This window comes from Oncorhynchus kisutch, linkage group LG4 (genome assembly GCF_002021735.2).
Source record: "Oncorhynchus kisutch isolate 150728-3 linkage group LG4, Okis_V2, whole genome shotgun sequence".
Lineage (NCBI taxonomy): Eukaryota > Metazoa > Chordata > Actinopteri > Salmoniformes > Salmonidae > Oncorhynchus > Oncorhynchus kisutch.
Window position 1 is genome coordinate 79,852,404 of NC_034177.2, and position 23,595 is coordinate 79,875,998.

Here is a 23,595-nt window from a genome sequence, read left to right on the forward strand (position 1 = left end):
TATACCTCCCACCATATTCCCCATTCCCAAACCCTATTTTTTGGGGGGGGCATGGCAATGGAAGGTGTATGACCGCCATCCACTCGCACGCATGCCTCTTATCCAGGCAATGGAGAATGCATGTGGTGAAGTTGATGTGGGGGCTTTCGGCAGCTGGATCAGTCACTCCAGAAGATTCTTTCCCCAATGTTTAGCCAGGGAGAACATGGCTTGTGATGTAGACGAGGTGCTGTTTAGCCAGGGAGAACATGGCTTGTGATGTAGATGATGTGATGTTTAGCCAGGTAGAACATGGCTTGTGATGTAGATGATGTGATGTTTAGCCAGGGAGAACATGGCTTGTGATGTAGGTGATGTTTAGCCAGGGAGAACATGGCTTGTGATGTAGATGATGTGATGTTTAGCCAGGGAGAACATGGCTTGTGATGTAGATGAGGTGCTGTTTAGCCAGGGAGAACATGGCTTGTGATGTAGATGAGGTGCTGCGGCCAGACCAAAATAAGAGGCAGGATGCAGCCCAATGTCTTTTTTCTTACATTTTGCATGTGTTTTTGGTATTTTTGTGTTTAGAGTTTTGAAAGAATGAACCTACATTTTTTTTGTACAGAAAACCCTTTATCTTACTGAATGTTTTTTCTGGTTTTCTCCTGTTGGGTATAGAAAGTGTTACATACAAAACACAAGTGTTCAAAAATACTGCATTTTGGAAATAAATGACAATGTTTTTGTTACTGTATTGCATTTGTATGTTTATTTATGTATATTTGAGTAGGTATACATTACTGTAAACAATCTTTTACAACTGGCTACAGTGTAACACTGAAAATGCATAAACCTACTGATGAGCTATTCATAGTAGTGTTTTGTGTTGAGCACATCAGTGTGTTGGTTGGTAGACAGATCTCTTCTTATGACGCATGTGTGCGTCATTTTGATGCAAAAAAAAAACATTTTGGAAAGAGAGAAAACAATTTTGAACACAGTGTTTGCTTTTGCTAGAGATTTGTAGAGTTGTGTGTTTAGAGTTTTGGTAAAATGGCCCAGTGATTCAGCAAACGTGTGTAAACAATTGTGGAAAACTATAAGTCTGTGCCCAGTGGGAAGAGTGCGTGTGTCAGAGTTTACGGGCCGACCATTAATCGGATGCCTCTGACGTTCCAGTTATTGATGATGAAGCTCTTGCATTATTTAACAGTGTGCATCGAGAAGTAGAACTCATTTTCCTAACAGCACACGTTAGCAAGGTGACTTTCAAGTTTAATTGCAGTTTGTGGAAACTAGGCAATGTCAAAAGGCTGAAAGAAGGTCATGATATCCCAAATCATTCTGTTATGCAAACGCCTGCCAATCCTCAAGGATGCATATGCATTTACATGTTTGTCATTTAGCAGACGCTCTTATCCAGAGTCTTACAGTTAGTGAGTGGATACATACTGTATGTACTTTTTCTTACTGCATGCATGTAGCTAACACAAAAGACCTCAAACCCAAATCCAATCGTATCACAAGTCTGTAAAAAAGTGGGATATAGTAACACTGTCAATTTTAACTCCTTTAAAAAGAGATTATCTGGTACTTTTAGCCAGTAGTTCTGAAAGTAGCGCTCATGAGCCAAAAGTGGTCCCCGGAAAATTGAGAACTACGTCACATACTGTATGTGCAGATATGTGCCCCACATCATTGCTTTCTCTCTCGCTCGGCTGTGTGTGCATTTTGCTAGCAGTCAATGAAATGGCGAGGGGCTAAAGCTCATCGGCTAGAACTCAAATTGTTTGGGGGCTGGCTAACATGGGGGAAAGTGGAGGGAAAATGGAGCCACACAGATTACAGTAAACAGTTGCTTTCAAACATTGCTAATTGAGGTAAGACAGTAATTCTGCTCATAGATTATGCATGTATGAACTACACATTGACACATCCAGCTCAAAGCAGGAGGTTTAAAAAATACTTACTAGTCGCCAAAGTTCAGTGGCATGTCTGCTTAAGTTGGGCTGTCTCAGTATCTGACATGGCAGACATCCCCCCCTGCTGTGTATTCACCCTGACTGACAGTATAATCCCTCATATCACTGGGACGAGACTCAGTCTGTATGTGTGGATGTGGTCATGTGCACATGCTTGTCTGTGAATGATGGGTATTTCTAAGTCAATGTCAGCTGTCACATGCTGTATCCTGTTCAGTTGTCCCAAAGAAAGCACTGGGGATTGGGTGGATCACAAAAGCAAAACAGAAGGTAGTGGGACATGCACCTCAGATGACAATCTATGCATGCATGACTATCCAGACACAATATCATGTCTAGACGAGGAAGGAGCAAATATCCGTATCGTATCAGAGCAACACTAATCTCACAGGGAAAGGCCATATGAACACCTACACTCCTGACATTACTCAGTGACTGACTTCAGTGTCAGTATGCACATCTGTTCCTTGCAGGAATTGAACCCACAACCAAGGGGTTGCCAGCATCACACTCTTACCACTTGAGTCTACAACCACTCATCAATAAAGGGTAAAAATGGGGGATGTTTCTTTACAGAAGCTATTGCCCTCTGAGATGGCAGAGAGAGGAAGATAAAGAAAGTTCTGCTCTGCCTCTGCTTCAGAGTAAATTCAGTTCTGCCCTGCTGCATCACACTACCTGCTGGGCAGCTCTCATTTGGCCTGGCATCCAACTGCTGATTTTAGCCTGTGTAAAACTCTGCAGTCTGTACTGTCCTCATTTATAGTGTTCTCTCAGTCTCCGTATCATTCTCTATATGTTTGGCTCTCAGTTTCTCTCCTCAGTCTTCTCTCACCCGCTGTTTATATCTCACTTTCTTTTTCTTTCCACTGCCTCACATCTTCCCTCTTATCTCATCCCCTTTCACCTCTCTTCCATCCTCCTCTTTCCAGTCTTCTCTCATCCAACATGTTGCGTTATGGCAACAGTGTGTTGTGTTATGGCAGCAGTGTGTTGTGTTATGGCAGCAGTGTGTTGTGTTATGGCAGCAGTGCGTTGTGTTATGGCAGCAGTGCGTTGCGTTATGGCAGCAGTGCGTTGCGTTATGGCAGCAGTGCGTTGCGTTATGGCAGCAGTGCGTTGCGTTATGGCAGCAGTGCGTTGCGTTATGGCAGCAGTGCGTTGCGTTATGGCAGCAGTGCGTTGCGTTATGGCAGCAGTGCGTTGCGTTATGGCAGCAGTGCGTTGCGTTATGGCAGAAGTGCGTTGCGTTATGGTGCAGTGTGTTGTGTTGTGTTATGGTGCAGTGTGTTGTGTTGTGTTATGGTGCAGTGTGTTGTGTTGTGTTATGGTGCAGTGTGTTATGGTGCAGTGTGTTATGGTGCAGTGTGTTATGGTGCAGTGTGTTATGGTGCAGTGTGTTATGGTGCAGTGTGTTGTGTTATGGTGCAGTGTGTTGTGTTATGGTGCAGTGTGTTGTGTTATGGTGCAGTGTGTTGTGTTATGGTGCAGTGTGTTGTGTTATGGTGCAGTGTGTTGTGTTATGGTGCAGTGTGTTGTGTTATGGTGCAGTGTGTTGTGTTATGGTGCAGTGTGTTGTGTTGTGTTATGGTGCAGTGTGTTGTGTTGTGTTATGGTGCAGTGTGTTGTGTTATGGTGCAGTGTGTTGTGTTATGGTGCAGTGTGTTGTGTTATGGTGCAGTGTGTTGTGTTATGGTGCAGTGTGTTGCGTTATGGCAGCAGTGCGTTGCGTTATGGCAGCAGTGCGTTGCGTTATGGCAGCAGTGCGTTGCGTTATGGCAGCAGTGCGTTGCGTTATGGCAGAAGTGCGTTGCGTTATGGTGCAGTGTGTTGTGTTGTGTTATGGTGCAGTGTGTTGTGTTGTGTTATGGTGCAGTGTGTTGTGTTGTGTTATGGTGCAGTGTGTTGTGTTGTGTTATGGTGCAGTGTGTTGTGTTGTGTTATGGTGCAGTGTGTTGTGTTGTGTTATGGTGCAGTGTGTTATGGTGCAGTGTGTTATGGTGCAGTGTGTTATGGTGCAGTGTGTTGTGTTATGGTGCAGTGTGTTGTGTTGTGTTATGGTGCAGTGTGTTGTGTTATGGTGCAGTGTGTTGTGTTATGGTGCAGTGTGTTGTGTTATGGTGCAGTGTGTTGTGTTATGGTGCAGTGTGTTGTGTTATGGTGCAGTGTGTTGTGTTATGGTGCAGTGTGTTGTGTTATGGTGCAGTGTGTTATGGTGTTGTGTTGTGTTGCAGTGTGTTGTGTTGTGTTATGGTGCAGTGTGTTGTGTTGTGTTATGGTGCAGTGTGTTGTGTTGTGTTATGGTGCAGTGTGTTGTGTTGTGTTATGGTGCAGTGTGTTGTGTTATGGTGCAGTGTGTTGTGTTATGGTGCAGTGTGTTGTGTTATGGTGCAGTGTGTTGTGTTATGGTGCAGTGTGTTGTGTTATGGTGCAGTGTGTTATGGTGCAGTGTGTTATGGTGCAGTGTGTTATGGTGCAGTGTGTTATGGTGCAGTGTGTTATGGTGCAGTGTGTTATGGTGCAGTGTGTTATGGTGCAGTGTCTTGCGTTAAATGAGCTGTGAGGCACAGATTAGATCACTAGAGCGTTGTAATTGGTCTATATGTATATGTATGCACACAGGGGTATTCCTCGCTTTCAACCAGGGGTTTCAAGATTAGAAGTGTGGAGGGAATGGAGGTAGATCACACGCTGCAGTAGCAGCAGCTCACTTCTCTTCTCTGGCTGTAGGGAGGTTTAGGGAGACAGGATCAGAGCTCGTGTGGGGATCCAGCTCAGAAGCTGCTGATCTTGGGAGTGCTTAGAGGGCTGGGAGGGTAGGGAGGTAGAGGCTACAGTAGGAAGTGGTATTTGAGAGCTGTCAGAGTGGTGAGGAGATGAGAGGTGTTTAGTACCACTGAGGGGGTATGACTCAAAGAGACGGGGGGAAAGTGGGAGGAGAGAGAAAGCGCGGTAGAGCAAGTGAGAGAGGGAGAGGACAGAGCAGAACGCACATAAGAACAGAGGGAGAGAGGTAGAAGGAGAGAGCATGAGAGAGAGAGAGAGAGAGAGAGAGAGAGAGAGAGAGAGAGAGAGATCAATAGATTGTCAGATCAAACTGAACAGAGTGTTAGGGAATGTAAACATGTTGACATCACAGGAAGTGCCCTGAGGTGACCACTCTCTACTCTGTCCATTACAAAGACAACACCTTGACACTGTGTGCGTGTGTCTGTTTCAGCTTCCACTGTCAATGCTGTTGCTGAGACAATATTTTTTTGTCTTCATAAAAGAGGTAAAGAGGAAAGTACATGTTTATTTAAATCTCACGTTAATTGACTACCAGCACAATGTTCTCGCATGAAGTCAAGGGAGTGGGGAAGATTATGATTAGGAAGCTTGACACTGGAGCACAATTTTCTATAGCCTTTTCCCAGTAGAAAAGCAACATTGGAACTATATTCAGCGGATCCACATTAGGCTACTTGGTGACTCATGAGATGACAGACATTGTTTCAATACAGGCCCAATTCATTGCTCTGAACAGTATTGGATTTTACAGGATGAGGGGGGGAAAGAGCAGAAAGTGACTGAAATGTTAAAACCCTCTAAGTGTTTCCATTTCTCCCATGCTGTGTTACTAATCTAGTGCCCTATAAAATCTGGTAGATTTTTTTGCCTGATTCTGTTCCTTTTTCCACCAAACTCAGTTTTCTTTATTTATTTTTTCAAGGTTTCTGTTATTTCATTTTTTTTCAGGTTTTCGCTCTCAAAAATCACACTTTTTTTTAACCCATAAGAGTCTAAGCCCTGTCTAAGCAGGGGGGGGGGGGGGGTTACTACTAAACTCTATGGAATTGTTTTAAGAAGGGTTATTCTAAGGATAATTTTTCTATTTAAGACCCCTTGAAGTATGCCATTTGCATTTATTTTTTACTTGCAGAATATTTTTGGGTCCTAACTGCTATTAGCCCATACAAACGCATTGAATAACAGATTCACAACATGGAATAAAAGAAAGTCCCCCCAAAAAAATCTAAAAGGAAGTTTGTTCTGAAGTTTCTGTCCTATATCAGGAATCATTTTGTTGTATATATATTTAAACCCTTATTTTTGTCACTAAACAGTCTCCATATATACTTCCATATATTTTTTTCAACTAGTACTTGTGAGTCTTGTCGGCTTCCTAGAGCAAAACATGCATGGGCTACTTTGTAGTTAACATTTAATTGAGAAGGCTTTTGGGAAAGCCTTTCCATCTACCTTCCGCCGAAGTCGGGTCCTCTCCTTGTTCGGGCGGCGTTCGTCGGTCGACGACACCGGCTTTCTAGCCATCGCCGCTCCATTTTTCATGTATCCATTTGTTTTGTCTTGTGGTGGTTTTCATTCCCCAATCAATCTACATGTATTTATTCCTCTGTTCCCCATCATGTCTTTGTGTGAGATTGTTTGTGTTACGTGTGTATTGTTGACGCGCCAGACTGGCTTGTTTTTTCCGTGTTATTTTTCACGAAGATTGTTAAACATAATTCTTGTGACTGTTTTGCACTTTTGCCTAAATAAAGTGTGTGCCTGTTCACAAATCTCTGCTCTCCTGCACCTGACTTCGCTACCAGTATGCACACATCTGACACTACCAGAAGACGGTTGTCAACACATTAGCATCATCGCTAACAGCTACACCAAGTGGTAGACAAATGCTCACACACAGACACGGGCATTCCTGTGCCGTTGCATCTTCAGAAAGTTGAAGGAAAATACGAATCACTGATGTATTTTGTTCATGTCTTGTGAAAATCTTGGGCAAATTAATGCATTTTCTAATCAATTCAATACGTTTGGTTAATTTTCTACTTAGAATTCAACAATATATATATTTTTTAACTATTTTAAATGTATGATTCCGTTCACGTTCTCCACAACGCTGATTTTATCCCTCGGTCCCCTGGTGCTGTCAGACACAGTGCCGTCTACAGTATCCAGCTGTAATTGATTGTAGATTTCGTGACTTGGTGCTGCTGGCAGTCTTGTCTGGCCAGGCCATCATACAATACTGCTGGACTGGGCTTGCTGGAAAGACTGAAGGGATACATGCGATTCAGATAGAATCAGTCCTGACAACACTTCATAGGTGTGACGCATCACTGCATTAATGCTACACTAGAGATAGTGGGGAGAGGTCTAAATGGAGATTCAAGCCAAATAGAACAACAATCCTGGGTTAATCGAAGTGTGAAATATTCAGTACTGGGATTATTTCAATACCATTGAAATATTTCATACACAGCGCAGTTCTCTTTCACAGCACACACATGTTCAACACAACACAAGAGCCTGCACAGAAACACAGCCTGTCTCAAATGGTACACTATAGCCTATGAAGTGCATTACTTTTGACCAGGGCCAGGTGGCTCAAGGCAAAACAACACAAGTTCAGTGGCATTTCAGAGACAGACTATGCCACTTTTTCAGAATGATTGTGCCTTTCCCTATGGGCCCTGGTCAAAGTAGTGCACTATATAGGGAATAGGGTATCATTTGGAACGCATCCTGGGAGTGCATAGTGGACGATGATGAAAGGATCTTTTTCTCTCTCTTAATTACATCCCACCTATCTCTCTGCTGCTGGGCCAAGACACCCCACAGTGTAGCATGGTGCTCTCATCCACTCTCGCTGTCAGTGCTGATCTAGGTGCACTCTATATACAATGACTTCCCAGGAGCCCACAACCTCTGGTGCTGGGCCAGGACACCCCACAGCGCTGTCTAGGAGCTGATCTAGGCGCACTCCATCTACGCCCTACCCGCTGATCTATGTTCACACTCCATCTAATCTGCCTTTGATCAGACAAATGTCTGCTGCATGTGAAAAAGGCCGGAAGCTTATCAGAGCTCTAGAACAGCACAATAAAAGAATGTCGGTGAGATGATGTCTCTTGACAAAGCTGTACATATGAACCAAATGAGAGCAGTACATTAAACATCTTAATCTGAAAATATAAACAACCTATAAATAAATAATAGTCAAGATAATTGAATAAACAGCTGAATGCCTAGAGCAGGGGTGTCAAACATACAGCCTGTGCACAGGAGGAGGGGGTCCAATCCGGGCCGTTGGAGGGGGTCCAATCCGGGCCGCTGGAGGGGGTCCAATCCGGGCCGTTGGAGGGGGTCCAATCCGGGCCGTTGGAGGGGGTCCAATCCGGCCCGCTGGAGGGGGTCCAATCCGGCCCGCTGGATTGATAGAGGACATTGAAGATTGAAGACTGAATGCGGCCCCCGGGGGAAAATTAGTTCGACACCACTGGCCTACAGCTTTTCTGTGACAGTCCGAACAAGGGCAATATCTAGGGCTGGTATAGTAGGCTACAATAATAATTCCTGGCATGACCCTAAAAGTAATCTCCTGAATATTCCAATCTGGTTCTCATGCCCACCACAGCACAGAAACTGCCTTAAAGTGGTAAATGATCTTAGAGGCAACACAGATGCCAAACAGCTCTCTGTCCTTGTACTCTTAGATTCAAGAGCTGCATTCGACACTGTTGACCATGATGTCATTCTGGACAGACTGGAGAAGTGGGTTGGCATCTCCGGTCCAGTTCTAAATTTAACCGGTTGGTGAACAGAACTCAGAGAAAATAAACTCAGCAAAAAAAGAAAGGTCCTCTCACTGTCAACTGCATCTATTTTCAGCAAACTTAACGTGTAAATATTTGTATGAACATAAAAAAATTCAACAACTGAGACATAAACTGAACAAGTTCGACAGACATCTTCCGATCCAACAAGTCCCAGACGTGCGCAATGGGATTGAGATCTGGGCTCTTCGCTGGCCATGGCAGAACACTGACATTCCTGTCTTGCAGGAAATCACGCACAGAACGAGCAGTATGGCTGGTGGCATTGTCATGCTGGGGGGTCATGTCAGGATGAGCCTGCAGGAAGGGTACCACATGAGGGAGGAGGATGTCTTCCCTGTAACGCACAGCATTGAGATTGCCTGCAATGACAACAAGCTCAGTCCGATGATGCTGTGACACACCGCCCCAGACCATGACGGACCCTCCACCTCAAAAATCGATCCCGCTCCAGAGTACAGGCCTCGGTATAATGCTCATTCCTTCGACGATGAACGCAAATCCGACCATCACCCCTGGTGAGACAAAACCGCGACTTGTCAGTGAAGAGCACTTTTTGCCAGTCCTGTCTGGTCCAGCGTCGGTGGGTTTATAATAAACTCAGGTAATAAACTCAGGTAAGACCTGTAAACACAGGTCCCTCTGGCACTGGCCTTTTAACTATTCCAAAGCCTAGGACCAAGACGCATAGAGAGGCAGCCTTTAGTTATTATGCCCCCAGCCTCTGGAAAAGCCTGCCAGAGAACCGGAGGGGGGCTGAAACTGTGGGCATACTTAAAACACACTTTTTTAGTTTTGCTTTTCCTCTGAGTGCTTTTTAGTTGTTCAGTTTATCTTATGTTTGTTGTGTAGTAAATATTTCAGCTTTTATTTTCATTGTTTATTTGTTTTTCCCTGTAAAGCACATTGCATTGCATTCCATGTCTGAAATGTGCTGTATAAATAAAGCTTGATTTGACGTTTGAATATTTAAAAAATGCATCATTCCTTCCTGTTCTCCTTGAAGTAATCACATATCGGATTCAGTTGGATTGATGTAAGCAATAGGATGTTAACCTTGCTTTCACCTATCAATCACTTGTAAATCTGTGCTTAGTTCAAGGAAGGATGCATTTCTAAAGTATTTGAACAAGGTGTTGTGTAGTAGAATCAGTAACATGAGGACACGATGGGTATAATTAAGGGGAAGTTTACTCAGCAAGCTTAGCATACATCATCAGCACATGCATACTCTTCTTCTACATATCACTACATCATCTCACTAGTTATTCCGTTCTACATGTAATAGGTACAGTGCATTCGGAAAGTATTCAGACCCCTTGACTTTTCCCACATTGTCTTAAGTTACTTTTTATTAATTATTAATTTAAAAAATTGATTAAATAAATGTTCATCTTCATCAATCTACACACGATACCCCATAATGACAAAGCGAAAACAGGTTTTCAGAAATGTTTGAAAATGTATTAAAAATAAAATTACAGAATACTTATTTACATAAGTATTCAGACCCTTCACTATGAGACTCGAAATTGAGCTCAGGTACATCCTGTTTCCATTGAGTCCAGCTGTGGTAAATTCAACTGATTGGGCATGATTTGGAAAGCCACACACCTGTCTATATATGGTTTCACAGTTGACAGTGCATGTCAGAGCAAAAATTAAGCCATGAGGTCAAAGGAATGTCCCTAGAGCTCCGAGACAGGATTGTGTCCAGGCACAGATCTGGGGAAGGGTACCAAAACATATCTGCAGCATTGAAGGTCCCCAAGAACACAGTGCTCACTCTGACAGAGCTCCAGAGTTCACCTGTGGAGATGGGAGAACCTTCCCTAAGGACAACCATCTCAATGCAGCACTCCACCAACCAGGCCTTTATGGTAGTAGCCAGACGGAAGCCACTCCTCAGTAAAAGACACATGACAGCCTGCTGAGTTTGCCAAAAGGAACCTAAAGGACTCTCAGACCATGAGAAACAAGATTCCCTGGTCTGATGAAACAAAGACTGAACTCTTTGGCCTGAATGAAGGTTCACTTTCCAACAGGACAGCGACAGTAAGCACACAGCCAAAACAAAGCAGGAGTGGCTTCGGGACAAGTTTCTGAATGTCCTTGAGAGGCCCAGCCAGAGCCCGGACATGAACATCTCTGGAGAGACTTGATAATAGCTATTCAGCAACACTCCCCATTCAACCTGACAGAGGTTGAGAGGATCTACAAAGAAGAATGGGAGAAACTCCCCAAATACAGGTGTGCCAAGCTTGTAGCATCATACCCAAGAAGATTTGAGTCTGTAATTGCTGCCAAATGTGTTTCAACAAAGTACTGAGTAAAGGGTCTGAATACTTATGTAAATGTGATATTTAAGTTCTATACATTTGCACAAAAATGTATCTAAAAACCTGTTTTTGCTTTGTCATTATGTTTTTTTGTGTGTAGATTGATGAGGGGGAAAAACAATTTGATCCATTTTAGAATAAGGCTGTAACGTAACAAAATGTGAAAAAAGGGGTCTGAATACTTTCCAGATGCACTCTGTTATAATGCATGTATGTCACTAGTGGTGAACTTGGGTAGTGCAGCAGAACACAACCATGGGTTCTGTTTTCACTGTACAGTGTGGCCCTAACACTTTCTGGTTCGGAGGACTGAAGGGGCGGGTGTTTGTTATATCAAAATCAAAGAAGAGGAACAGGTGCCATGATTGGCGTTCATCAAATAACCTTTGTTTTGTGTGTTTTGTTTAGTCCGAGAGTGTGAATGGTTGCAACTCAAATGGCATCCTATTCTCTACTAGAGGTCTAGTGAAAAGTAGTGCACTAGATTGGGAATAGGGTGCCATTTGGGAGCACACTATATGTGTCATGCAACCACTCTAACAACAAGATAATTGTCTCAGAACCCAGGTCAAAGCAGCAGGTTATATGTTGTTTTGGCCACCACGCCAACTGCTTGCATTGCTTTATAGCTTTAAGGATTCACGAGCACCTACAAAACTGCATCCAACTGATTTGATTATCAAGCTTGCAAACACAAACACAGACACACACTGAACACAACACCATAATTACAACATTCTAGCACAAATCACTGAAACTTCATAATGAGCTTCGCTCCGGTAAGCCAAACCGCCCAAACACCCCCCACCAAACACAAACACACCTACCCATCCATCCTGCATTTTTAATCAACCTGGCTTCGACTGGGGGACTAAGTGGAGGTTTGTGTGTGTGTGTGTGTGTGTGTGTGTGTGTGTGTGTGTGTGTGTGAAGTACTGAGGCAAGGTTTGTGTGAACGCACAGAATGTTTTCGGTTCATTAAAAATGAAGTGGAGTAGAAGAAGAACAGGTGCAGGCAAGGACCTGGTGACACAGCCCTGGACCTCTACTGTGGTCTAATGAGCTACCAGGGACCTGGTGACACAGCCCTGGACCTCTACTGTGGTCTAATGAGCTACCAGGGACCTGGTGACACAGCCCTGGACCTCTACTGTGGTCTAATGAGCTACCAGGGACCTGGTGACACAGCCCTGGACCTCTACTGTGGTCTAATGAGCTACCAGGGACCTGGTGACACAGCCCTGGACCTCTACTGTGGTCTAATGAGCTACCAGGGACCTGGTGACACAGCCCTGGACCTCTACTGTGGTCTAATGAGCTACCAGGGACCTGGTGACACAGCCCTGGACCTCTACTGTGGTCTAATGAGCTACCAGGGACCTGGTGACACAGCCCTGGACTGCTACTGTGGTCTAATGAGCTACCAGGGACCTGGTGACACAGCCCTGGACCTCTACTGTGGTCTAATGAGCTACCAGGGACCTGGTGACACAGCCCTGGACCTCTACTGTGGTCTAATGAGCTACCAGGGACCTGGTGGCACAGCCCTGGACCGCTACTGTGGTCTAATGAGCTACTGCTGAATTGGAGAGAGAGATCTAAGGATAGGTCAGCTGTGCATGCATTTCGCTGCCACTACACACTCTCCTAACAATAATGAGTGTTATCCTCTCCTACAGGTGGGTCTCATTAGCAGTCTATAGAAAACACCATAGGACTCTGCTCAGAAGTAGTGCACTGTGTAGGGAGGAGGGTGCCATTTGGGACACAGTCACTGTCTCCAAGGCTGATCAGACTGATTCCAAAGTGTGACTTCACAATGTGACATTAATAGGGGGAAGTTAGTTGAGCATAAAATTGTATTCAGTCAGAGACTAAATCAGATAAATTATGCATAATGTGCAGACCCACTGCAATTTCAACAAAGCAGGTTTAACCATGCAGTTTCAACCATGCCATCCAATTTCCTATTATTACAAGGATGGATGAGATGGTGGTTTGACCTGTGAGCTGCTGCACAATGACAGAGGCAACATCCCAAATAGTACCCTATTGTCTATGTAGAGCTATGGGCCCTGGTCCAAAGTAGTGCACTAAATAGGGAACAGGGTGCCATTTGAGATTCAGCCAGACTCATCGGATGTTCCTATCTGAGTTTGATCCAGGTTGATAGACTAATATCAGCCGTCATAGCTCATCAGCCCTGTAATGGAGTTGCATTAAACATCTTAGCATATTAACATTTTGACCAGTTTGTGTGACTGTGAAACCTGGGTGGAAAAGGGGAGTTGGAGACATTTGCTGGATCAACAGCCTCTTTCGGTGTCCGTTTGATCTGCAGTAACAGAGTTCAAATAGAACATGGAGTTCTAATTGACTTTCTCATCATCATAACGGTCATTTGAAAAGGAGGCCAGGGGATACAGCATATTGACTCAACTGTGAATCACGCTAGGGTACAGAAGACACTACACCAGGAATATAGAGATACTGCTGTATAGAAGAAGAAGTTAAGAATAATATTCAAGAATGAATTAAGTCTATTTAGAGATGGGAGATGAAATGTTGTTCTTTAAATTATAAATCACTCACATCGTCAAATCAAGACATTAAATTAAATTGTAAGGCTTCAGTCAAAGGGTGGTCTTCTCAATGGGACTCGTGACACTAAGGCCTTTAAACCACAATGGCTTCCTCCAGCAGCCAATCATCATTATTGTGTTTTCCTTTGTTTTGGGATTTCCAGCCTGGATGCATTAGTGGAATGAAGAATTGTCCAGGGCACCTGTCTGTCAGATTAAAGGATTGGATGTATTAAATATAGTTGTTGACGGTAATTGCTACATCTAATCGCCTTGTCTTTTCAATGACAGGGATTGGATTGATTGAAGTGTGGAGTGGTGATGGCTATTTTTATCGAATACAAAACAGCCGTCATCCACACTCTATCCGATGCATACTGTACCGTGGGTCTTATACTTGAAAGAGGAGAAGAATAAATATAGAATATTCATGTATATGTTTGTGTGGGTATGTACAGTGTGTATTTGTTTTTTCACGTTCTGCCTCTTTGATGATTGTTTTTTCCATTGTTGCATTAAAATTCAACATTCTTCCCCTCAAAAGGACATAGTGAGTCAACGCCAATTTTACTCATTTGTGTTATTAGATAGCATCCTGGGCGACCCTTCATAGATTAACCAAATTATATCCTGAAAAATACCCAATGAACTCATTTTCTGGTTTTGTTAGCATTTTTTTGGTATTTTATTTCTCTTCAAAGACATCATGGGAAACAACAATAGTGATTAAAGTATAATACTGTATATTCGGAGTAAAACAATATATTGCAGCAGAGAATACACATTCCTCTGGAGCCTATTTGAACACACATACATCCTCTGATTATGGGTCCTCTAACCATTTGGTTATTGGGGTTGATGTAATGAACCAATGTTTCATGCAGCTCAGGTCAGGGTTCATAGGAGTAAAATCATTAGTAGTCTGATTATCTCATCAGCTGCATGGAGATTCAGACTAATGCTTAATTTGAGGACTGAGGAGAGTGTATAACTCTCAAATGATACTGTATCATTATCCATATGGATAATAAGGAAGGTATTGATGAATCCATAATCATTCCCTGTAATGATACTAAACGTACAGGTAACTGCCAAAATAACGGAAACACCAACATGAAGCATCTTAATAGGGTATTGGGCCACCACGAGCCAGAACAGCTTCAATGCGCCTTGTCATAGATTCTACAAGTGTCTGGAACTCTATTAGAGGGATGTGACACCATTCTTCCACTAGAAAGTCCATCATTTGGTGCTTTGTTAATGGTGGTGAAAAACGCTGTCACAGGCGCCAAAATCTCCAATAACTGTTCAATTAGATTGAGATCTGGTGACTGAGACGGCCATGGCATATGGTTGACATTATTTTCATGCTCATAAAACCATTCAGTGGCCACTCGTGCCCTGTGAATGGGAGCGTTGTCATCCTAAGGGGGCATAGCCATGGTATCCAAAATAATAGCCAAAATAATGGTCTGCCCAGCATTTTTATACATGACCCTAATCATAATGGGATGTTAATTGCTTAATTAACTCAGAAACCACACCTGTGTGGAAGCACCTGCTTTCAATCTACTTTGTATCCCTCATTTAAGTGTTTCCATTATTTTGGCACTTACCTGTATGTTATAATGAACACAAACAAAACAAAAGGAAAACGCACATCAACCCTCCCCTTGACATCTACTCACTAGATGGGCTCATACAAATCCCTGGGAATCTGGCTGGACAGGGCACTATCATTCCACACACACATCAAAAGTCTTCAAGCAAAGGTCAAGTCCAGAATAGGCTTTCCCTACCGGAACAAATCTCATTCACACACTCTGCTAAACACATCCTGTTCCAAAAGACAATACTACCCATCCTGGATTATGGAGATGTCCTCGGCCCAAAGTCCGTGCTGCAAACTGGATGTACTTTACCACTCCACCATACACTTTACAACTCTACCCCCTGAAACGAGTTACTTTCAGGCCCATTTCAGAGGACCTCCGTTGCTACGGCTGCACACTGACATCAAAGAGGTTGCTATTGGCGATCCCCAGGGAGTTCTGTGATGCGCTGCCTCTGATGTTTCTTCTGTCAACATCACCAGAGACATATCAGCACTTTTCCCCCCTTAAATATACACATCACACACAAGATTCCCCCACAAACACAAACAAACTGTCACACACACACCCACACCTCCCTCCGGGAATGGCAACCACAAAGATATTCCATGTCACCTCTGACATCATACACAGTAATCCACCAAATCTTCAGAGAGAAAAATACATAAACTCCTTCATTCAGGGCATGCAGGCAGAGCTGTGGTCTCTGTTTGTGCCTCAACTGGGGTTTGATTTCAAACTGAGGAAAAGAGATATCTTAACTCTACTGGACGGTAAACCCACTGAGAAGAGCTGAGCTTTTTTCCCCGAAAAGTTTTTAAACATTTTCAACAAAAAAGGAGCATGTGGGGGATGGTTGTGATGTGTGCAGGGTTGTGTTCAGATTCCATCGGTTTGTGTGTGTGTGTGTGTGTGTGTGTGTGTGTGCCACTGCCCGTGTAAAGACACAGCAGCACCCATCCAGGCCCATCATAATAATCCCACTGTAATTCATACTTAATCTTCATGCCCACAATTTCATTATTTCTACAATACAGTTCCAGAGGACATATATCTAAACTTAATCCTGCTTCGCCAGGAGAGTACTCTGGTGTGTGTGTGTGTGTATGCCTCTATGCATGTGTGTCTCTATGAGTGTGTGTGTGTGTCTATGCATGTGTGTGTGTGTGTGTGTATATGCATGTGTCTATGCGTGTCTGTCTATGCGTGTGTGTGTCTGTCTATGCGTGTGTGTGTCTGTCTATGCATGTGTGTGTCTGTCTATGCATGTGTGTCTATGCGTGTGTGTGTCTGTCTATGCATGTGTGTGTCTGTCTATGCATGTGTGTGTCTGTCTATGCATGTGTGTGTCTGTCTATGCATGTGTGTGTCTGTCTATGCATGTGTGTGTCTGTCTATGCATGTGTGTGTCTGTCTATGCATGTGTGTGTCTGTCTATGCATGTGTGTGTCTGTCTATGCATGTGTGTGTCTGTCTATGCATGTGTGTGTCTATCTCTATGCGATTGTTTGTGTTTTTGCATGTGTGTGTGTGTCTATGCGTGTGTGTGTGTGTGTGTCTATGCGTGTATGTGTCTCTCTATGTGCGTGTATGTGTGTGTCTCTATGCGTGTGTGTGTCTCTATGCTTGTGTGTATGTCTATGCGTGTGTGTATGTCTATGCGTGTGTGTATGTCTATGCGTGTGTGTATGTCTATGCGTGTGTGTATGTCTATGCGTGTGTGTATGTCTATGCGTGTGTGTGTGCACCCGGGACAGCAGGGAAGACGTACAACAATTTAGACACATATACCTGCTTTACTGGGGTTGGGAACATTTCATAATTGCATCAAAACGTGTTTAACTATTTGCATAACAATGATATAGAAGCTTAGTTAGACATACTTGGGAAGTGGGGATTTGTCATTTTTGTGCGATAATAGATTTTGTTGACATTTTTGTCATTTAGCAGAGGGTTTTATTTAGAATGATTACAATATGACACAGTATGGCAGAATTATTTTGGACATGGAGGGGCTTGGCTATTTCCTTCATACAAAATAAGGATATTTATTATAGTATTTATTGTAATATTTCCGAACATTTCAATCCAATAATCAACTCAGAAAAAAGCATGTATTGTATGCTCCAATGAAGTCATACGATCCTTCAATCTAGATATGGGATCAACTAAAATTCTCAAGGAATATAAATAGGCCTATAAGGTTGGAACATAATACAACAGGCCTCTCATCCAAGTAATGCTGGTCATGTCCATGTGGACCAACGTGTAGTGCATAGGAGCATGTCAAATTGGATTTCAAATAAATCCTAAGAGTCTAATTTTTTTTTGCATATATACATTGTTCACTTGCTTTCGTTCTTTATTAAAATCATCTTCTGCTTCCGTTTCCTGACTCCCGGCATATATGTTATATATGTTCCCTTGTGAGGAGGAAGAATAATACAAGTTCACAGAAGTAACAAGTAAAGGTTGACCTATCAATTAGTTAGTGTTTTTACTGATATACATTTTGTTTATGAATTACTAAGTGATTAAAACTAAATTCAGAAAAATCTGTAACTGAATATCTGCAATTGAATTGACTGCAATGGGAAATCATAGTTGTCACAAACCGCAGTTGGGTCACCTGCTACTGTCCTCTCTTCCACTGGCATACTGTTATGTTCAGCTGAACTGTTTTAGGGCTCTATAAAGTCCAGACAATAAAATGGAATTCAACAATAGTAAAACTTTGAACTTGGAATCAACTAAATGTATTGAACATGTATTCATTTACCCAAGTTAATCATAAGACATGAATAGAATGCATCAGTGATTCCGTATTTCCTGCAACTTTCTGAAGAGGCAAGGAGAATTTCCCCTGTCTGTCTATGTGCGGTGTACGCAGCTACCACATCATGTAGCCGTTAGCGATGATACTAATAAAACATCTTCTGGTAGATGGAAAGGCTTTCCCAAAAACCTTCTCAATTAAATATAACTACAAAGTAGCCTATGCCTACCTGGCAGAATGATATTATGATTATTTGCTTTTGCAAACTCTACCATCACGTGTGTGTGCTACAAGAAAACATCGCAAACAGCCTCTTGTTAGGTGCTCACTCAAAAATATAATTTGTGTTTTTTTAAATTCATTTTACCCCCTTTTTTCTCCCCAATTTCATAGTAAAACACAACCCAGCGCGCATCCAACCCGGAAGCCAGCCGCACCAATGTGTCGGAGGAAACACCGTGCACCTGGCAACCTTAGTTAGCGTGCACTGCGCCCAGCCCGCCACAGGAGTCGCTGGTGGCGGATGAGATAAGGATATCCCTACCGGCCTAACCCGGACGACGCTAGGCCAATTGTGAGTCGCCCCACGGACCTACCAGTCGCGGCCGGCTGCGACAGAGCCTGGGCGCGAACCCAGAGTCTCTGGTGGCACAGCTAGCACTGCAATGCTGCGCCACCTGGGAGGCCAAAAATATAAATTTATCCAAATTTTTCCAGACCTCAAAAGTAGTCTTCTGATGTGGTTTAAGCGTGGATTTAGAACATCCAATGAAGTTGTTTTACTATTAAAAGAGTGTGATTTTGAGAGTGAAAACCTTAAAAACAGGGGGAAACAAACCTAGAAAAACAAAATGGAGAAAAATTTATTTTGGGAAACAACTGACTTTATAGGGCCCTACTGGTTTATTTTCTCTCATCTGGTGGTCAAAGCAAGAGTGTGAAAAGGCTGGACATCCCCAACCTCGCTCTTTTTTCCTCTCTCCAATTTATGTCACCTCTCCCTTACTGACACCTACCCATGAGACCCCTCTCTTTCCATTTACTGTAACTAGCATCCTCACTCACTGAGCACCGAACTGGACTGACCACCTGATCTGATTCTCCGCACCTTAGCACACATGCACTCACTCACACATATACAGTACATTCATGCTACACACATCACAACTGCTGCTACCAGACTTTTATTATGATTGAAACAATTGCCCCCCCCCCCCCTCCCAACTCCCCAAAACGTGTAAATATTGGACTATAAATTGTACCTTCCTGTATTATACTTTTGGTAAAATGTTTATTCTCTTCTACTGAGCCATTTACTTTAGGTTGGTATTCTTATATTTTATTATTTCTTATTGTGGTTGCATTGTCCAGAAGGAAGCTGCAAGTAAGCATTTCATTGGCTGGTGTATACCATGTGTATCCTGTACATACAACTAAATACACTTGAAACTTTGATTTCATCGCTCACAGATGTCATTTTCTGGTATAGCCTTGATTTCAACGTCTACAAACGTCTGGACCGGCCTTCATTCGGCCCAAACATAGACGTCCATGTTCAGGACCAAATCTGAATCAATCATAGATCTCGACATCACTTGTCCATATGTATATATTCATTCCTACTAAGATCTGTGTGTATTGGGTATATGTTATGTAATTTGTTAGATATTACTTGTTAGACATTACTGCACTGTCAAAGCTAGAAGCACAAGCATTTCGCTACACAGAGTAGATTCTTGTTCAGTATAGTAGAATAGAGTAGATAATCGTTCAGCACACACTAGACTTGAGTACACTAAAATGTACTGTACTGAACTATACTCTCCTGTACTGAACACTACTGTTCTGTGCTGTATTGTACTGTACTGGGCTGTACGTTGATGTCCAAACTTGTGAAACATAGATGTCTATGATTGGTTCAGATTTGGTCCTGTTCGGACCAACCAAATTTGGTCTGGTTTGGTGGTGGAGCTCATTAAAATAATGAGGATATTGCATAATTCTACCTTTGTGTACCTATTCAGGATACATCACCATGAAGAGAATGACATGCATATCCATAATTGTGCATTTCTGTGTTGTACAGATCAGGGACCCATGAAGAAATTCCATACCACAATTCCGTTACCGGGTGTAAATCCACTTCAGTTACTGTAGTTCAATACCAAAAGAGATGTTTTCAAACTCAAGGTGTCATGTCATAGCTGACACCCCATTCTTTCTGCAGACATCTTTGAATCTTAATTCTGAGTCGATATTTAACTGAGTTTTTTGGAAAACGTGGTCATAAAACACTGAGGGAGATTTGACAGAAATTCTGTTACCAAACTTTGCATATAAAATGTGTTTTGTTACATTTTCTGTGTACATTGTTTAAAGTGTTCCTTGTGCTTAGTGTTGTATGGTTTGTTAACTTTGAAATCAATGTTTTTTGTTACATTGTAAGTGAGAAATCTGAGACTCAACTAAATTCCATTACCGTGCAAATGCCCTGCTGTGATGTTTGGTAATCACTACTGGATGCAGGATTTCACACACACACGCACACACAATATTCGTAAACAAAGCAATATTTACATGCCCTTTAGGCTAAAATCATTCGCTACAGCCGGATTCAGTTGAAAGCTAACTGCATTACCTCAGCAATCAATGATCAGAACTTGTATTATAATTGCATTGTTGCATTGTGCCTATTCTGTTTGTAACAGATCATTTGCAAACACTAGGCTGAGTCATTAGCAGTAGGACAGCAGGCCAGAATGCATACCGTGAAAAGCATGACGGAATAAGTACATGGGGTGAATGTGGGGACGGATCTTTAAAGGGGAACAAATGTCATTCTAAATCATTGCAAATTTGCAATGTGCATAATTACTACTGCCAATAATATACCAAAGAATGGTAAAGTATCAATAGGTAGGCCTATGGACAGTGAGGCTAGGTGATAGAAAATATCCTGATAGGATGCTTTCAAAACACGCTTTCAATCTTGTATTGGTTTGAAGATGGCAGGTACCTATGTAGTAGTGTAAATCACACATTATACATTGCATGTATGTACATGTAACTGCCAAAATAAAGTAAACACTTGAGTAAATGAGGGATTCAAAGTATATTGAAAGCAGGTGCTTCCATACAGGTGTAGTTCCTGAGTTAATTAAGCAATTAACATCCCATCATGCCCAGTTGGCCATTATTTTGGCTACCATGGCTTGAGGAAGAGATCTAAACTACTTTGAAAGAGGGGTCTCAAAGAAGCATATGGGGTTTAAAGGGGGTGTGTGTTTGTCTCAGTCACCAGATCTCAGCCCAACTGAACACTTATGGGAATTGCTGGAGCGGTCACTGAGACAGCGTTCTCCACCACCATCAACAAAACACCAAATTATAGAAATTATTGTGATAGAATAGTTCTGCATCCACCCAAAAGATTTCTAGACACTTGTAGAATCTATGCCAAGGCACACTGAAGCAGTTCTGGGGCCTCGTGGTGGCCCGACGCCCTAATTTAAGACACTTTGTTGGTGTTTCCTTTATTTTGGCAGTTACGCAATTAAATGTAGGTTACCTTGCAGAGGTCCTTTGAGTGTTTACAAATGTATAATAATGATATGACTGCATAGGCAACCCTACATTCTCCAGTTCTCCAGAAAATGCAATAGATCAGTGCACCATGACCACAATGAGGCTGTACCCTAGGCTACACTCCTCTAGGGTATATCTGAGGTCAACATCTTAGGCTCCATCTGAATGATGGAATGATTTTTTTTATTTTTTACATAAGATAATGTTTACAATGAAAAAACACCATAACATCTGGCTACACAAACGCTTCAGATGTGTATCTTAAGCAATGACACCAAACCCTTGATATTATCTGACAGATAAAATCGGAGTAGCCTAGCAAACGCATCCGGTTATTAGGACGTTTGCCAAGCGGAATCGTGCCGCTGGCTTCTGTTTCCCTATCAATATAGCTTACCGCATTACGGCAGATCTCTCAATCAACCAAAACAGCGACTTACGTCTCTGAAGCGATTCCAATGCTTGATCTTGCGGCTGTACTGTGAAATGGTGGACAGCCAATGCTCGTCTTCCATGAAATTCCCCTTTTTCTCCTCCTCTTTCCCGTTGTTAATTTCCGCTTGCAAGGTGAACCCCACCAGCATCATCACCGGGACGAAAAGGAACCCCAAATCCGTCATTCCCACCATGGTGCGGTTAGAAAACACGCGCGGCACTTCGTTCTAGCTTCTCTTCACGAGGACGAGAAGAGGAGTAGAATGCGACCTGATTGCGCCTTCCTGCTGCTGGAAGAAAAAAAAGAGCGAGAGAGAGAGAGAGACTGGGGTGACATTGGGCGCGTTCGAGCCGATCACTTTTGTCAAGTCTGGTCACCGACTTTCAAGGTGTGTTGCATTGTCCGACTTGCGCCTACATTTCCACTGCATGAACTTAACACAAATCTTGTGATCAAAGGTCATGAAGTTTTGACTGCAGTTGACTACCAGTTTCTGCAGTTGCTCTTCACCAACATCATCACAGCCATGCCCTGCATTGTGGAAGGCTCTATTGTCAACATATCATCACTTTTTTGTTTGTTTGACCTAAACAAATGTCACAAAGAGATGACTGAAGACTGAATCAGGAACTAACTTTGCTGCTATTCATACAGTTGATACAAATTAATGTGATATTTAAGGCTAATCTCACTAATTGATTATACAATGTACACACATCCCACTGGGCACAAACGTCAATTCAATGTCTATTCAACATTGGTTCAAAGTAATTGAATTGAAATGACGTAGAAACTATGTTGATTCAACCAGTGAGTGCCCAGTGGGACATGATTTCAGTTTGTGAGTGTGTGATATGGGGGATGGAGACATGTTTATTTTGACATTATAAACAATGGAAACACTGCCATGTTTTTATTTAATTTTTATTTTATTTTACCTTTATTTAACCAGGTAGGCAAGTTGAGAACACCTTTATTTAACCAGGTAGGCAAGTTGAGAACACCTTTATTTAACCAGGTAGGCAAGTTGAGAACACCTTTATTTAACCAGGTAGGCAAGTTGAGAACACCTTTATTTAACCAGGTAGGCAAGTTGAGAACACCTTTATTTAACCAGGTAGGCAAGTTGAGAACACCTTTATTTAACCAGGTAGGCAAGTTGAGAACAAGTTCTCATTTACAATTGCGACCTGGCCAAGATAAAGCAAAGCAGTTCGACAGATACAACGACACAGAGTTACACATGGAGTAAAACAGACATACAGTCAATAATACAGTATAAACAAGTCTATATACAATGTGAGCAAATGAGGTGGGAAGGGAGGTAAAGGCAAAAAGGCCATGGTGGCAAAGTAAATACAATATAGCAAGTAAAACACTGGAATGGTAGTTTTGCAATGGAAGAATGTGCAAAATAGAAATAAAAATAATGGGGAGCAAAATAAATAAATAAATAAAATTAAATACAGTTGGGAAAGAGGTAGTTGTTTGGGCTAAATTATAGGTGGGCTATGTACAGGTGCAGTAATCTGTGAGCTGCTCTGACAGTTGGTGCTTAAAGCTAGGGAGGGAGATAAGTGTTTCCAGTTTCAGAGATTTTTGTAGTTCGTTCCAGTCATTGGCAGCAGAGAACTGGAAGGAGAGGCGGCCAAAGAAAGAATTGGTTCTGGGGGTGACTAG

General features: G+C 42.5%; 1 protein-coding gene across 2 annotated transcripts in view; it reads right to left on the reverse strand.

Annotated features, from left to right (window-relative positions):
• The window catches only part of LOC109888997 (testican-2), a 64,399-nt gene extending 42,090 nt beyond the window's left edge, over positions 1–22,309 (reverse strand). The window contains exon 1 of one of the 2 annotated variants that reach the window (XM_031823750.1): positions 21,920–22,309. In XM_031823750.1, coding sequence (XP_031679610.1) covers positions 21,920–22,108 — 189 coding nt within the window. In that variant the 5' untranslated portion in view covers positions 22,109–22,309. The remainder of the gene's footprint in view (positions 1–21,919) is intronic. The other variant, XM_031823749.1, reaches the window with a different exon arrangement.
• Positions 22,310–23,595: the final 1,286 nt, after the last annotated feature.